The 16,647-nt window shown below is 35.9% G+C and overlaps 7 protein-coding genes across 7 annotated transcripts; 5 read left to right on the top strand and 2 right to left on the bottom strand.

Annotated features, from left to right (window-relative positions):
• Nucleotides 1–44: 44 nt before the first annotated feature.
• NAEGRDRAFT_54068 (uncharacterized protein) lies at nucleotides 45–923 on the top strand (the record flags this gene model as incomplete). The annotated part of the gene is made up of 1 exon (XM_002669592.1): nucleotides 45–923. The coding sequence occupies one exon, from the start codon at nucleotides 45–47 to the stop codon at nucleotides 921–923; it is 879 nt and encodes a 292-aa protein (XP_002669638.1).
• A 399-nt stretch (nucleotides 924–1,322) lies between these two features.
• On the top strand, nucleotides 1,323–2,348 carry NAEGRDRAFT_54067 (uncharacterized protein; the record flags this gene model as incomplete). The annotated part of the gene is made up of 1 exon (XM_002669591.1): nucleotides 1,323–2,348. One exon carries the CDS (start codon nucleotides 1,323–1,325, stop codon nucleotides 2,346–2,348), a length of 1,026 nt encoding a protein of 341 aa, XP_002669637.1.
• A 2,212-nt stretch (nucleotides 2,349–4,560) lies between these two features.
• Nucleotides 4,561–5,103, bottom strand: NAEGRDRAFT_54066 (uncharacterized protein; the record flags this gene model as incomplete). The annotated part of the gene is made up of 1 exon (XM_002669546.1): nucleotides 4,561–5,103. The coding sequence occupies one exon, from the start codon at nucleotides 5,101–5,103 to the stop codon at nucleotides 4,561–4,563; it is 543 nt and encodes a 180-aa protein (XP_002669592.1).
• A 1,471-nt stretch (nucleotides 5,104–6,574) lies between these two features.
• Nucleotides 6,575–8,749, bottom strand: NAEGRDRAFT_75393 (uncharacterized protein; the record flags this gene model as incomplete). Its single annotated transcript, XM_002669545.1, has 3 exons — nucleotides 6,575–7,030; nucleotides 8,092–8,122; nucleotides 8,721–8,749. The coding sequence occupies 3 exons, from the start codon at nucleotides 8,747–8,749 to the stop codon at nucleotides 6,575–6,577; spliced, it is 516 nt and encodes a 171-aa protein (XP_002669591.1).
• A 151-nt stretch (nucleotides 8,750–8,900) lies between these two features.
• On the top strand, nucleotides 8,901–10,731 carry NAEGRDRAFT_82081 (uncharacterized protein; the record flags this gene model as incomplete). The annotated part of the gene is made up of 2 exons (XM_002669590.1): nucleotides 8,901–9,771; nucleotides 9,792–10,731. The coding sequence occupies 2 exons, from the start codon at nucleotides 8,901–8,903 to the stop codon at nucleotides 10,565–10,567; spliced, it is 1,647 nt and encodes a 548-aa protein (XP_002669636.1). The 3' UTR covers nucleotides 10,568–10,731.
• A 979-nt stretch (nucleotides 10,732–11,710) lies between these two features.
• Nucleotides 11,711–12,838, top strand: NAEGRDRAFT_75391 (uncharacterized protein; the record flags this gene model as incomplete). The annotated part of the gene is made up of 1 exon (XM_002669589.1): nucleotides 11,711–12,838. The coding sequence occupies one exon, from the start codon at nucleotides 11,711–11,713 to the stop codon at nucleotides 12,836–12,838; it is 1,128 nt and encodes a 375-aa protein (XP_002669635.1).
• A 1,796-nt stretch (nucleotides 12,839–14,634) lies between these two features.
• Nucleotides 14,635–15,615, top strand: NAEGRDRAFT_54063 (uncharacterized protein; the record flags this gene model as incomplete). Its single annotated transcript, XM_002669588.1, has 1 exon — nucleotides 14,635–15,615. One exon carries the CDS (start codon nucleotides 14,635–14,637, stop codon nucleotides 15,613–15,615), a length of 981 nt encoding a protein of 326 aa, XP_002669634.1.
• Between the last annotated feature and the right edge of the window lie 1,032 nt (nucleotides 15,616–16,647).

Here is a 16,647-nt window from a genome sequence, read left to right as displayed (position 1 = left end):
AAAATATAAGTTGAGTATTTTTCCATGCTCAAAAAATTATCACAATGGCCCCAACACCAACTACACCAAAGAACAACAAGAAAACGAAAGACCTTAGCTCACCTTCTGCAGGTAGCGAGCAACGAGTCATTGTTCTAACTCCTTCCGCCAAGGTTGGTTCACAAGGTGCTTCTGCTCTCGCTTCTTCGATGGAATTGTTTGAGTCCAACCCATCTGAAGAGGTTTCTGGTAAAAGAGCAAGAGTTGCTGATGAACCAGATGATTGGTTTAAAAACCACGTCATCAACTCTTACCAAAGAATGTTTGGTGAGTCATTGAAAGAAGATTTGCCGTTGGAAGAAGCTGTTTCTCTTCTATTCGAAACAGCCAATGCTCCATACGCTGACAACTTGGAATTCAAGAATAGAATGGCTGCTCTTGAATTGTTGTTCAGAAAAGAAGTAGACACTCCCATTCCAGATTCATCTGGTATAAAAGATATTAAAAGTAAAGGTTATTCTTTACTTTTAACAAACTCTTTTATCATCTCTCAAATCTGCAAGCGTTTGAGAGAGAGTGATACCCTTGATTTACCGCTTATTCTTCAAGGATTTGAATTTATTCAGAATATTTCTGAGTTAAATCTAGTCTGTATTCGAATGGGCATTAAAAATGGCTTTGAAGCAGCTGAAAACTTCTCTAACAGCTACAAATCAGGAGGTTCACTTGACCAAATCACCTCCAAACAACAAGAGAAGGCCATTAAATCTGCTGAAAAAGTAAAAGCAGTAGAAACCATTGAAAAAGTCAGCAAATGGGCCAGCAGAACCCCTAATTTTCATAAGTTCCCCACTAGATACGATAATCTTAGTAGTACCGTTTCAGTTTTACCTAGTTGTAATAAACACCGGAAATTTATTTATGTTTTTAACAATAAAAGCTGAAAGTAGTCAAATGATGATATTTGAAATATATATATATATATATATATATATATATATATATTTTAATTGATGTTAGATATTAGTTGTTCCATTTATTTTTAAACTACTCCATCAACCTCCATGAATCTAGTTGTCTATTTCTTGTTGTAAGAGTTTTTCTTTGTTTTAATAAACAACTATCATAACTCTACTTTTACTACTTCTAATAACAGTGTTTTTGTAATATTTTTACAAAGTTTGTTTTTTCTTTGAATTTATTTTCTTTGGATTTACCATAAAGATTATTACTTCCAATGTAGAGTTGCGAGGAACGATGCAACGTTAGTATTACGACAAATTGTAAACAATAAAATTGAGTTGATAAATAATTTTATGCTCAAAAAAATTAAGTATATTGAAATGGTTCAAACACCAAGCAAGGCGAATATTTCCAACATTCGTCAAAGAGTTTCAGCAAGCAAATCTTCAACTTCTACCTACAAGTCAGGTTACATCCCAGTAACTGACAATGGTAGCTCAGCTTCACTCCCCTCTGTGGTTGACCCAACATCCAAAACCTTGGATAACAACCAAGCTGGTTCTGAAAAGAACCTTGATGCTATTCTCAACGCCATCACTTCTTTGGGTGAGAGAATAAAGCATCTCGAAGCTGTTCCTCCTGTTCTGCAACAAGCTAATCAACTTGATGAAGACCCTGATGAGGAATCCGCTGATGAGGATTTCACTGGTAAACATTGGGGTCTAACTACTATCAAGGAGATTAGACGTAACTACGAAGTTGGTGATAGACTATCCGATGGAGATGTCTTAAGTTTTGTCTCAGCCAAAACACTTCGTCATTACTCTTCCAATGAGGCGTTGTTGAATAGAGTTCAAGTTTTGATGGCTCGATTTGAATCTGTCATTCACAACTCTCGTAACTATCCTCGTCTGCAAGAAATTCAATCCAAAGGCTTGCAAAAGATGATGGAAATGTTACATTTGAAGTCTAAATTACTTCAGTTTGCTCTGAGCCATCCATTAAATGTAACCAACATCATTGAAATCACTGAGTTGGTGTTTCTCCTCTCTGAGGTTGAGAAAATCTTTTTAGAAGAAGGTTTATTCGAAAGTAACTTTGATGTTGCGAACCAATTTATTCAACCCTTCATCCAAAGCAACACGTTTGCTGATATAACAGAAAAAGCTCGTCAAAAGAAGAGAGAGAAGTCTGTAGTAAAGCATGCCATTACCAGCAAGATCCAAAAACCTCTAAAGATGAAAGAAAAGTTTCAAAAACCGTCCTCTCATCAAGGTGGCATCCCTAACAGCTATTCAAAGCCATTCAACAATTACAACAAGAGTGGTTCCTCTTTTCAAAAGTCAGGAGATTCCAAGCCAAAGTACAATAACAATGGTGGAGGATCTTTCAAACAAGACCTCTGACTTGGTAGGTTGCCGTCTCAACAAGTTTGTACCTCAGTGGGAGAGTTACAACTTCAACCCATTTATAGTGGATTGGATTCGAAATGGAGTCCCAATCTACTCAAATCCCACCCTTTGGAAAGAATTCAAACAAAGGAAGAATTTCTCTCCAAAGGAAACCTCTTGGATGGATCAGGAAATCCAAGATATGCTGAGTTCCAATGTAATAGAGATTGGAAACAGTTCAACAATATTCAATAGCTATAGGATCATCAATGGTGAGATCAAACACATTGATAAACCAGAGAAAACCACCATAAATTCTATTATAAGTTCTGAATGTTTTCTCAGCTATTGATGAAAGGATACTAAGATCCCTTATTGCTTGAACAACTTGCCATGCACTTGAACAACCAGGAAATTGGAAGTCTCGAACTTGTCTTGCAACTCTGACAAGGGCGTTATTATAAGCATCTTTCGGGAAACAGGTATTATCCTTTCTGATATCTTTAGCAAGACTGGAAACCATATCGAAGAGGGCCAGTCTGGAACTACAAATGTCGCTTTCGCTTCTGATTTTATGCAATGAACTAGAGCTTGAGATATCAGACCCAGAGGAGGAACACAATAACTCATCAGATTTTGTTCCCATGGATTCAAGAATGTGTCGTTCTCTATCCATGAGTTGAATTGAATTGTTGTGGTTGATTCCGATGTCGCGAACCTGTCCACATGGTGTTCTCCAAATTCTGTCTGAACTAGATGCAGTAGTTCTTGAGATGATTTCCATTCTGTTAAGCGACTCAGTCTGTCTGCTAGATTGTTCTCCTTTGAGGGAATGTAAATCACCTTTGAAATCCACCATTTTCTTCTCATCAAGATCTTGTAGAGGTCTCTGGCAATTTGAGAGAGTTCTTCTATGACTCCGTAACCTCTCCTTATATAGGAAATTGCTGTAACATTGTCGCCTCTGATTTCGAATGCTTGTCCAGGACCATAAAGGTTTAACCGATCTGCTTGTGTGAAGAAAATGAGGAGTGTTTTTAACTCTTTCACATTGATGTGTTCTGAGGAAGTGAATCTTCCAATTGTAATGGTTGACTCTGCGTGAATTCCATAGCCTGTTGGGCAGGCATCTGAATTCACTCGAATTGGGTTCATTGAATTCAGTTCGAAGGGAATTCCACTGTTTTCCTGAATCAGATCTTTCAAAATATTTAGATCCTTCGCTGCACCTCTGAATATTCTCATTGATGCGTGCCAAGATTTGTCGTTTACTACTTTCACCATATCCTTCCGAAGACGAGCAAGAAAGGGAGCAAAGTAGTGGTTTGAAAGAGTTAGAAATTCCATCTTTCCGAGGAATTGTGCTACTTTCTTGCATGCTACAAACCTGTTCCGTTGGTTTGCTGATAAGAATTTTTGAATCATTTCTAAGGCTGTTGATTGTTTGTTGACTGGGATTTTCACAAGGCCAAGTACGAGATCCAGTTCCAGACCGAGAAACTCTATGTGTTGACACGGTGCTAATACGCTTTTCTCTTTCTGGATTATCCATCCCAATGTCTCCAGATCCTTCATGACTATGTCTGTGAGCAGTTGGGTAGTTTCTTTGCTGTTGCTTAGAATCAAAATATCGTCTATGTAAATAAATACTAGAATACCCTTCTTTCTCCACTTGGTCACCAACTCTTTCATAATCTTTGTGAAATTTCTGGGAGCTTGACTTAGCCCAAACGGTAGGCATTTGAACTGATAAATCTTGTCCTTGTACCGGAATCCAAGAAGATTGCGATGTTTCTCCCTGATTGGAACGTGGAAGTAACCCTTCTTCAGGTCTATCTTTGTTGCCCACATTCCCTTCTGAACAAATTTCAAACATCTTTGAATGTTGTCCATCTTGAAGGAACTGTCCTTTATTCCTAAATTGACCTTCCTTAGGTCTAGAATAAAGCGAAATTGATCCGAACCCTTCTTGGGTACAATGTTTATTGGGTTCAATATTGTTGAACTGTTTCCAATCTCTATTACATTGGAACTCAGCATATCTTGGATTTCCTGATCCATCCAAGAGGTTTCCTTTGGAGAGAAATTCTTCCTTTGTTTGAATTCTTTCCAAAGGGTGGGATTTGAGTAGATTGGGACTCCATTTCGAATCCAATCCACTATAAATGGGTTGAAGTTGTAACTCTCCCACTGAGGTACAAACTTGTTGAGACGGCAACCTACCAAGTCAGAGGTCTTGTTTGAAAGATCCTCCACCATTGTTATTGTACTTTGGCTTGGAATCTCCTGACTTTTGAAAAGAGGAACCACTCTTGTTGTAATTGTTGAATGGCTTTGAATAGCTGTTAGGGATGCCACCTTGATGAGAGGACGGTTTTTGAAACTTTTCTTTCATCTTTAGAGGTTTTTGGATCTTGCTGGTGATGGCATGTTTTACTATAGACTTCTCTCTCTTCTTTTGACGAGCTTTTTCTGTTATATCAGCAAACGTGTTGCTTTGGATGAAGGGTTGAATAAATTGGTTCGCAACATCAAAGTTACTTTCGAACAAACCTTCTTCTAAAAAGATTTTCTCAACCTCAGAGAGGAGAAACACCAACTCAGTGATTTCAATGATGTTGGTTACATTTAATGGATGGCTCAGAGCAAACTGAAGTAATTTAGACTTCAAATGTAACATTTCCATCATCTTTTGCAAGCCTTTGGATTGAATTTCTTGCAGACGAGGATAGTTACGAGAGTTGTGAATGACAGATTCAAATCGAGCCATCAAAACTTGAACTCTACTCAACAACGCCTCATTGGAAGAGTAATGACGAAGTGTTTTGGCTGAGACAAAACTTAAGACATCTCCATCGGATATGTTCTAGGCTACTTTTTTCGCCTGAAAAACAGGCAAAAAATATATAGGCCAAAAAAAATAGCCTAAAATGTCTATGCGAAAATAGTAAGGTGCTTATTTGATGGACAAAAGTTCTTGGTGTTGCCTTGTATGTATTAATAACACCGAACAAATACACGTTCCATTATTTTCCACCATTAAGAAAAAATATTTCAGCCCAAACACACATTGGGAACACTTTGGTGATTTTCAGAGTGATTTCACCCCATGAATCCACCAAACTTTCACATCATCATCTCAACATCATCCTAATAGTATTACTGGTAGTATTTTTTATTATTGGATTGTGATTATAAATTTGGAATTTAATTTTCACTTGGGAAAAATTCAAGTTGGTAAACCATCATCGGAACAACTTCCAACCATCATCATTGTTATTTATCATCATTATAATAGTAATATTTGTGGAAATAAATCTGATAATAGTAATATTTTAGTGAAATTCAATATTTTCACTAAAATCATCATCACTGCCAGATTCATATGGTAATTTGGAAAACTTTCATCTAGTATTGTTCAGCATGGTCGATTCCATCAGGTAAAATCACTTCCGAACATTTTCCTATTGGTTATCATGATGATAGGTTCATGTATATTTTCAACATGTACATGGACCATAACTCAACATGTACTTCACCAACTTTGAAAATGTCTTTCATAACTACTATTCAAATACATAATAAACAATATATTTATTATCAGTTTTTCATCATTTTGTTGTTTTACCAACTTCGGAATATTCATGATAACATATCATGATTCATGCCAAAAGTACATAGCCAAACTTCTTGAAACATTAATAAACTGTTATTAGTATTATTGTAGATGTACCATATCAAATATTTCGTTTTATTTCGATGAGATCATAAAGATCTTAAATTTCTCTCTAAACATGCAAGTTCTCAGCCTAACCAGATGTTCACCATGTCAAAACATCAAAATAATAAATTTCATTGTACTTTTGTATCACACATTAATTTATTGTGTTAAATTCATTGAATTGGAGATTTTAAATTTTTAAAAACTAATCTGTGATTATTTACCAATTAAATATACTTCTTTAATACTTGATAATTCATAAAATCCTAGTAGATATTGAATAGGTTCATAAAACAAGATATTACACATAATGGCTCTAAATTCATGCTAATAGAGCTTGTTTAATGAGACTTATCATATTAATGATAATTCCTACCTTAACAGATAAGTGTTGTCTAATTGGATTCTATTTGTGCAAGGCCTAATTCCATCCCTGATATAGCAGACTTTTAGGGATGGATAATTTTAATGGAATCTATCCTAGAAGTATTTTTCGCCTGGAAGGTTCATACCAACGAATTTAACTGCCTGGGTCTTCGTGCGAGTTTTTATCGCCTATAACAGATAGTCTATCACCAACTTCGTAGTTACGTCTAATCTCCTTGATAGTAGTTAGACCCCAATGTTTACCAGTGAAATCCTCATCAGCGGATTCCTCATCAGGGTCTTCATCAAGTTGATTAGCTTGTTGCAGAACAGGAGGAACAGCTTCGAGATGCTTTATTCTCTCACCCAAAGAAGTGATGGCGTTGAAAATAGCATCAAGGTTCTTTTCAGAACCAGCTTGATTGTTATCCAAGGTTTTGCTTGTTGGGTCAACCACAGAGGGGAGTGAAGCTGAGCTACCATTGTCAGTTACTGGGATGTAACCTGACTTGTAGGTAGAAGTTGAAGATTTGCTTGCTGAAACTCTTTGACGAATGTTGGAGATATTCGCTTTGCTTGGTGTTTGAACTACTACAATAGCTGCCAAAAACTTTACAATTCAGGTTAGAACTACTACAATAGCTGCCAAAAACTTTACAATTCTTTTTGAGACAATTTTACCAGCCCTTAGAAGTTATTATTATGCATTGAGAGTTGGAAATTGGAATGAATTTTCATTATCTAGAGATGTATTAACATACCTATTTATTTTGGGAAAACATAACTTATATAGGAATGCAGAAATATTCCAATCTTTGTTATTTGAATTTTGGAAGAAGAAGTCCAAAACGTTTCATGACTTTTTTACGGAAAATTTTACTATGTTCTCCGAAGAAATTGGAGAAATTGCATTTGGGGTTATGGCTGCGAATTCCAAAAATTATACTGAAGATAAGATTTTAGATTACAAAAATAAGAAATTTGTAATGCTAAACAAGACGTTAGAATTGAATGAAGTTTACAAGGGAAAATGCATTCATGGTTATGATGGATTATCTGTCAATTCATCAGAAGTTATTGCCTGTAGAAATGAATTGAAATTGATTATTGACGAATTGAACAATGGGAGTTCTGAATATGGTGAAGAACTAGTGTGTTTTTATACAAAATTATTAAAATATTATTTTAAAAATTATGCTCAAAAAATAGTCTCAACATCATGTCATCATTAAGGCAAAGTCCCACCCATACCCACCCTTAATTAGTATTTACAATTTTTCAGCCTTTATTTCGCTCATTAGCACCCAGTAAGTGGGCTAATTTCAGAGTGCGGCTGTGTACATTCAAGATGTGCAATTTTTACATTTATTCACTAACTTATTTTTTGGATGACAGTTTCTAATAGATTCGAATCATTTTATTTTTCATTCCATTTGTTTCAGAAAATTCATATAGATTTTTATATATTAATGGTGATTTTAGGACTTTCTATTTGTTATTCATTTACTTTTTGGTGATTCTTCCAATGTATGCAGTTGCTTTTCACTTTCTTACTCAAATTGACTACTTTAGTCTCGAAGTTTCGAATATCCCAAATTGGAAAGTTCTTCTCCTTCAATTAGCTTTCTGTTTCTTCATGGAAGACACAGGTTTTACAATTTATTCACATACTCTATGTTTTTTCTTATCTTTAGCTTCAAAACTATCGATAAGTTTTTCATAATTTTGAGACTTTAATTTCTAGGGACCTGCTAAATAAAGATTTATATCCTTTAAAGCAGGTTCCAAGGTTGATTCACTAATTGGTGTCTCAATCCTTGAGCTTTTAATCCATTTGTCTTAATTTATTATTTTATTATTTTGTGGTTTTAAAAACATGATATTTTCAAGGTACAAGATGTAACAATTGCTAGAAAACAATACAAGCTGAAGGATACTTTAGTTGAATTAGATGTGAACAAAGAGGAAAAATTGTTTTTAGATGATACTGTTTTGGAGTTTAACAGATCCTTCATCAAAGCAAGGAAAAACTTTAACAACAAGAAAAAGACAAATGGTTTTAACGAGGTTCTTAGAGCTATGGATTTAAAATTAACTGGAACAAATTGATGTTGAAAATAAAAATATATATATATATATATATATATATATTTATGATCATTTAACTTCCTCGAGTTTTTTGTGTAAATTCATAAATAAATTTCCGATGTTTATTACAACTAGGTAAAACTGAAACGGTACTACTAAGATTTTGGTAACTTTTGTCTAATCCATTTATTTGATAATGTTCCAATAAACACCAGATGACAAATATCATCCACGATGGCATTGTGTCTCGAACACTGGGTGTATTTTAATCATGCGGAAATTATGGGAGGTGTTTTGGAGCACGCTTTTAAAATTTCAAACCAAACTAAAAATAGATCCCGCTTGTGGGAGTGACACGTCAAATTTGCCATCACATATCATAATCAAAAAAAATGACAACTCCCCCTGACGACAAATCCTGCAAAGCCGAGAGTAGTGCCAAAGCGAGTCGCGGCTCTGGTAGTGTTGGGATCAATTCCCTTCCTGACGAAAATTTGTTGGATATATTTTCCTTTCTCTCGACTAAAGAGCACTTTTCTCAATGCGCGTATGTGTGCAGTAATTGGAACCAAGTAACGAGAGGGAGACTCGCTCTCCACCCCTCTTTTACTTTATTCGAAAAATGGACAGACTTTATAGAGCGGTCCAATTTGGAAATGGATAAGGTGCTTTCTCTAACAATCGATGGAGTCGAACTTATTGAAGAGCAATGTGGTACCATTTCCACCAAATTGGTCAATCTCACACAACTCGATTTGTGTCGTAACAAAATTAAACCCACCGTGGTGAAGGGCCTCTCTTCATTGACCAATCTCAAAAAACTCAATTTGGGACACAATGAAATCGGAAATGATGGAGCAAAACATGTTTCCTCATTGACCCATCTCACAGCACTCGATTTGTTCGACAATGGAATTGGGCCCAATGGAGCACAGCGCCTCTCCTCATTGACCAATCTCACCCAACTCAATTTGGGCAACAATGAAATCGGTGATGCTGGTGCTGAACACATTTCCTCATTGACCAATCTCACTCAACTCAATTTGAGAATCACTAAATTGGGGGCTAACGGAGTGAAAAGCCTCCGTGGATTGAAGAAGCTCACAGAACTCGATTTGAGTGGCAATCAAATTGGGTATGAGGGTGTAAACAACCTCTCCGAATTGAAGAATCTCAAAAAACTCAATTTGGGCAATAATCGAATCACGGGTGATGGAGCTGAAAGACTCTGTGGGTTGGAGAATCTTACTGAACTCGATCTAAGTATTAATCAAATGGTAAAGGAGCAGAACACCTCTCTCAATTGAAGAACCTCACTCAAATCAATTTATGTCTCAATCAAATTGGACCCAACGGAGCGGAAAGACTCTGTGAATTGACCAATCTCACCCAACTCAATTTGAGGAGTAATCTAATTGGAGCTATTAAAGCAGAAAGCCTCTGTAAATTGGAGAATCTCACTCAACTCGATTTGGGTTACAATCGAATCGAGGATGATGGAGCACAACGCCTATCTAAATTGAAGAAACTCACTCAACTCGATTTGAGTGGCAATCAAATTGGGTCTATTGGAGCACAAAGCCTCTCTGAATTGACCAATCTCACTCATCTCGATTTGAATGGCAATGGAATCGAGGATGGAGCACAACATCTATCTAAATTGAAGAAACTCACTCGCCTCGGTTTGAATGACAACAGAATTGGAGATGATGGAGCGAAATACCTCTCTGAATTGAATAAGCTGACACACCTCAGTTTAGATAATAATGGAATCGGAGATACAGGGGCAGAATGCCTCTCTAAACTGAAGAATATCACATATCTCAGTTTAGATGATAATGAAATCGAAACCGCTGGAAAAAAACACCTCCGTAAATTGATTCGATGCGGTTTGTGTAGCATCAGGACCGAGGATGACACAGAGGAGGGTGACACAGAGGAGTATGACACAGAGGAGTATGATACAGAGGAGGTTGTTATCCCGACGCGTGTTATCGATGACGATGTCAAGAGTGACGATAGAGAGAGTGATGATAGTGAGGATGGTTATCTGCATTAGTGTTGGATCGGTAGGTATTTGCTCGGTTGTTGACATTTTCATGAATGCGCTATGGAATTGTATAGATCGACACTATTGAATAATGCAACTTGTTTGAGAGAATTTCCATGGTGGAATAGAGCCACATTCGTTCCAGCAGTACAATAAATGAGCCATCACATATCACAATCAAAAAAAATGACAACTCCTACTGATGACGACGAATATGGCAAATTTGAGGGTAGTGTCGGTATCAATCATCAACAGGGATGTATTTTCCTTCCTCTCGACTGGAGAGCACTTTTCTCAATGCGCGTATGTGTGCAGTAATTCCATTGAGAAATTAACATTTGTTGAATAAAATATTATCGTTACAGATTCTTTTCAAATGGAGTTGAGTTTACTTGCCAAATCAAAATTGAAAGATGAAATACTTTAAATTTTAAAAAAAAACAATTTTAATTTCCCCAAATCTTGTCAAACTTGAAGTAAACGTGCTGTAAGGTAGTTTTGAAATCTGACTTCAAATTATGAATCCTCGCATTAACACACCCCTTGGGGTGGCAGCATTCTCAAAAATATGTAGAAATGAGTAAGAACGAGTGGTTAGGTGTTGTTCTATTGAAATGCTTATTTTGGATTTGACAGCAGAAGAACAACAAAATTTTTTCTAAATAATTTATTTTCTTTCAAAAAACGCGTCAAATTTGAAGTAAACGTGCTGTATTATTTGTCTATGTTGATGATATTTGTATTAATTGATATGATTCAATAATATTCCGAAGCTTTACATCACTGTACAAGTAGCCACGTAACAAAATTGCGTCCCAACAAATTCATTTTTTATATTTGCAACGGCTAGCGATGGCGGTACGCAACTAGTAAGAACTAACCACGAAAAGCTTGATACCAATCGGCAGCAAACTGCTGCTCCTGTGGAGAACCCTGATTGGAACCAAGTAACGAGAGGGAGACTCGCTCTCCACTCCTCTTTTACTTTATTCGAAAAATGGTGGTACTTTCTGGAGTGTCCCCATTTGGACATGGGGATGGTCCATTCTCTGGCTGTTCTTATCGAAGTTTACTGAGATAAAGTAGTGTTTCTTGAAAACAACAATTGAATAAACTAATAATAGAAAGTATGCTCAAAAAAATCGTCATACTATGGTCGCTAAGAAGCCTCAAGATATTGACTCCTCTTCATCTGATGAAGATCTCCCAGCAGTTGAAGTAGAATACCCCACAACACCAGTGAAAGCAAGAAAACAACAAGCTGCTAAGAAGCTTAGAAAGTTAAAGGCCATGTCACCTGTAGCTAATAGAAATAAGCGCAAACAATCTACTTCAGTTTCATCATCTAACAGTGCCTTATATGATGGTATTTCAACTGTTGTTTCCAGTTCGTTGCTAAGCAATTCAACATTGTTGGATAGTTCTTCAACTGCACCCTCTTCGTCAAACAATTCGTCTTCTTCCAATTCAGGTAGAGATAGTTTTACCAGTAGTTCATCTGAACATGATATCATGGCGATCAAAGCCCAAATGCAAGAAATGATTGGAGTTTTGAGAACCGTAACAGGAAATATCTCTGAACTTACTAAGAAAGTTCAGGAGAGAGAAGAAGAATCAGATGATGATTTTGTTAATCCAGAAGCTATATCTCCAGAAGTTTGGTTACGTCAAACTTATAGAGACCTTAGAAGTTCTTACAATGTTCCTTCATCTATTGGAGATGATTTATTACTTTCTGCAGTATCCTCCGAGATACTTAAAGACCGTAAACAAGAGGAGACCAAGAGAAGAATTCAATATTTGCTCCTTAAATACAAGGATGTGATTTCCAAGTTTGCCCCAGACATTAGATTGGATGAGATTAACAGTATTGGTTATTCTAAACTAGTAGAGTTAACTCAAATCAAAATTGAATTGTTGGAATATGCATTGAATTCTCCACTTGATTTTACAGTCATGACAGAGATTACAGAACTTTGTAGAATGATTTGCAAAGTTGAAGCCCTCTTCCTTAAAGAAGGTTTACAAGTTTCCACTTTCGATGTTGGTAGAGAATTCCTTAACAGATACATTTCTACTAATAGTTTCGAAACTGCTGCCGAAAGTGAACTTCATAATATTAGAACAACATATCATTACTACAAAGCAACCAAGCAGCAACAAGGTCCAAAGGGAATTACCAAGAAGTATTCTAAGAAGAAACCGTTTCAAAAGAAAAACAATAAGGGTCAAGGAAACGGTGGTAAATTCCAAGGAAAAGATAAGGATAAGTCAGAATGACTCTTCCACTCCCTCCTTCCAAGGAGGAAGATTACAACAGTTTTGGAAAAAGTGGCAAATCTTCCCCAAAACTGTTGCAGAATGGATAAGAGAGGGTATTCCAATCCATTCAGAAAAAGAAAAATGGATCGATATTCCACTAAGATCTCATTTTTCAGAAAAGGAAGATTCATGGTTAAAGAGCGAAATCTCAGATTTACTCAAAACCAATATTATAGAAATTGGAAACAAGGACACTGTCATAAATCCGATTCACGTGGTTCCGAAGAAAGGCAAAGACCAGTTTCGTCTAATCCTAGATTTGAGATCCATAAATGCTGGTATAAACAACGACTCATTCAAAATGGATCATATTCACAAAACTCAAAGTTTCTATCAAAAGACATGTTAGGAATCAAAATAGATTTGATGAAAGGTTATCATCACGTTCCAGTGAAGGAAACAGATCGAAAGTTATTGGGATTCAGGTACAACGGCCAGATTTACCATTACAAGTGCCTACCATTCGGTCTGAACATTGCTCCAAGATTATTCTCCAAGATAATGAAGGTCTTAGTTCAAAGATGGAGAGTAAGAGGAATCTCGGTATTCATTTATTTAGACGATATCTTAGTGGTAAATCATTCAAAAGATCAGTTGATCTTAGACAGAGATATAGTTCTAAAGGATTTAGAAGAGTTTGGATTCCTCATTCAAAAAGACAAATGTTGTTTAAATCCAACTCAATTAATAGAATACCTAGGAGTTTTGTTAGACTTTCATCAAGGTTTGGTAAAAATTCCAGAAGACAAAAGGATTACAGCTTTAGAATTCATAGAGGAGCTACTCAATGCTTCCCAGAAACGGCTTTATGTTCCATGCAAGAGAGTTGCCAAGTTCCTAGGAAAGTTGGAATTTCTAACAATTGCCAACAAGTACCTTTCACCATTCATGTGTCGTCTTCGAAAGAACATGGTTTCAGTAGTATCAGGAAGAGGTTGGCACGCATCAATGCAAATTCACAAAGGCGCATTCAAGGATTTATTGATTCTAAGGGAGTTAATTCAAAAGAACGATGGTCATCCGTTCGAATTGGATTGGATTCTCCCAGTGATTGTGAATTCAGATGCAACACCTCAAGGTTTCGGCATTCACTCAGGTTCAATCGTTACTGTTGGAAAGTTCAATGGAGAAGAGCACATCAATGTCAAGGAACTAAGAGCCTTACTGCTTTATTTCAAACAAGCAGACGAATTAAATCTTTATCCAGATTTCACAAATTTCGAATTGAGAGTAGACAACATGGTAGCCGTGGCATATCTAAAGAAGGGTTATGGATCAAAAGACGATCTCGCAAAGATAGCAAGAGACATCTCAAAGATTCTAATGAGAAGAAATTGGTGGATTTGCAAAGTGATTTACATCCCATCCAAACAGAATTTCCTAGCAGACAGGTTGAGTCGATTGATGGATTGGGGATCCACCAAGGAACTAATCGAATTAGTCAACCAAGAATTTGGAATACACCATGTGGACAGATTTGCAACAACGAGTTCGGCAACTACCCTTGTATTCAATTCATGGAAAGAGAACGACGCGTTCAAAAGTCTTTGGGAAAAAGAACTAGTGAGTTATTGTGTTCCTCCAATAGGATTGATCAGTCAAGCTCTCATTCATCTTATCAAATCCAGATCAATAGCGACATTTGTAATTCCAGAATGGAGCTCCTCGATTTGGTGGCCTCTACTCTTAAAGCTATTAAAGAAGAGAAAAAGTATCACAAGAAGGATGCTTTTAATCAAACTATTATCCGAATTATGGATCAAATTCGAAGGAACGACGTTCATAATTGCTCATCTGGATGGAAACTTATACTTCAAACCAGAGATTTAGGGATGTTGGTTTCGATTAAGGAAGAAACCTTCAAACTTTACACTAGAAACTATAATGGTTTCTTATGGTTTATTACTGCATTCAATATTTCAATGGATGACCCTTATGCTATTGAGTATTATGCAGCTTATCTTACAATTCAAGGTCAAACATCTCGTGTTGAAGCCTTGAGACCATCCCTTCAATTTTGGGCCAATATTGAGAGAAGAGTTTTTCCAATTTCATGGTCTTATGATAAGATTAAAAGAGGAATTACTCTTATTTGGTCCTTGATTGATAGAAAAGCTTTGAAACGTGATCCAATTTTCTATCATCATATTGAAGGTTTCATTCAGAGAAAAGATCATTATGATCCTTTCATTTTCAAACTCACTAGTGCCATGTTAGTCATTGGTTTCAGACTTTTCGCTAGACCAGGTGAATTAGCTAGACTCAAGTGGGGTTATGTTACAAAGCTTAGAAATGGTAACATCAAATTAGATCTCAGTGGTCACAAAACAGATTTCTTTCTACTAGAAAAGCCGATTACTATTGACAAGCATCTTGAAAATCCTTCAGTGTGTCCAGTGAAATTGCTTTTTGATTACATGAACACTGTACAGCATTTCAAAAAAGCAGATTCACCATTGTTTTCATTGCAGGACAATATTTTCTTCAACACTGAAGATGTTTCTCAACTTATCAAGAATGCTATGTTCTCTGTTGATTCAGAAATCACTGTTTCTGGTCACAGTTTACGTATTGGTGCAACTACTGAGAGTATTATCAAGGGAATTCCTACTCAGGATATTATTATGGGGACTAGACATAAGGATGTGAAATCTTTACAACCTTATCAAAGACAAGAAGCTCTTGCAGCTCGCCACTTGTCTACTACTCTCCTTTCTCGGGACAATATCCATTAGTTTATTTATTGTTGGTTTTCTTTTAAGAAACATGTTCTTATCGAAGTTTACTGAGATAAAGTAGTGTTTCTTGAAAACAACAATTGAATAAACTAATAATAGAAAGTATGCTCAAAAAAATTGTCATACTATGGTCCCACCCTTGCCCACCCTCTATTATTATTAGTTTATTCAAATCAAAGGTTCTAACCTTTGTCCTTAATACTTTGGAATGTGATTTTTTAACCAATCCTCAAATATTTTCTCAATTGATTGAAAGATTTCACTCTATTTGTATTATTGAAAGATGATTGTTATCATCTTTTTATCTTTGTATTATTATTTGATATTTGACATCATTTATTGATGTTTTTTATCATGATTGGTGATCTAAAACCAATTGTTGGTGATCTAAAACCGACAGATCAACTTTATGTTGATTAGAAGGTATCTGATACCTTTCCCTTACTATTAGTAAGGCAATATGTACTGAACATACCTCTTTTCTCATTCTCGTTTTGATTCGTAAGTGTCAAGACGGTTGAGTAGGTTTTTTAATTCTTAACTTTTTAGTTTTTACCGATTTTTTTTTTTTTTCCTACAAGAGTAGGTTTTTTTATATGGGAGTTGTTTCTCCAAAAAACAACTTGGTTTATTGTCAGATTGCTTTAATTTAGTTTAGTTTTTGCTTTTTGTTAAGAAATCATAGTATGATTGTATTGATTAGTTTATTTAATTTCTGGACCTGCTGAATAAAGCTTAATGCCTAAAAACAGCAGTAACCAGGCTACAAACTACCTAAGAATAGGTAGAAGTTGTAGTGTGAGCTTTATATCCATTAGTTTATTTATTGTTGGTTTTCTTTTAAGAAACATATCAACTGATGGGTAAAAACCACAAACAAACCAACTAGCTGTGACCTTTCAAAAAAAATGCAAAGACCAAACATTTCACAGGATTTAGAGTCTCACATTTCCAGCAGCACATCAACAGCTTCATTTTCCAACTTACCTTACGTTAATTCAGAGAAACATCTAATCAAGTCAAATGTCA

The sequence above is a fragment of the Naegleria gruberi genome (genome assembly GCF_000004985.1).
Source record: "Naegleria gruberi genomic scaffold NAEGRscaffold_80, whole genome shotgun sequence".
NCBI classification, from domain to species: Eukaryota; Heterolobosea; class Eutetramitea; order Acrasida; family Naegleriidae; genus Naegleria; species Naegleria gruberi.
The sequence above is the reverse complement of the archived record's forward strand: the minus strand, read 5'-3'. Positions and strand labels throughout refer to the sequence as shown.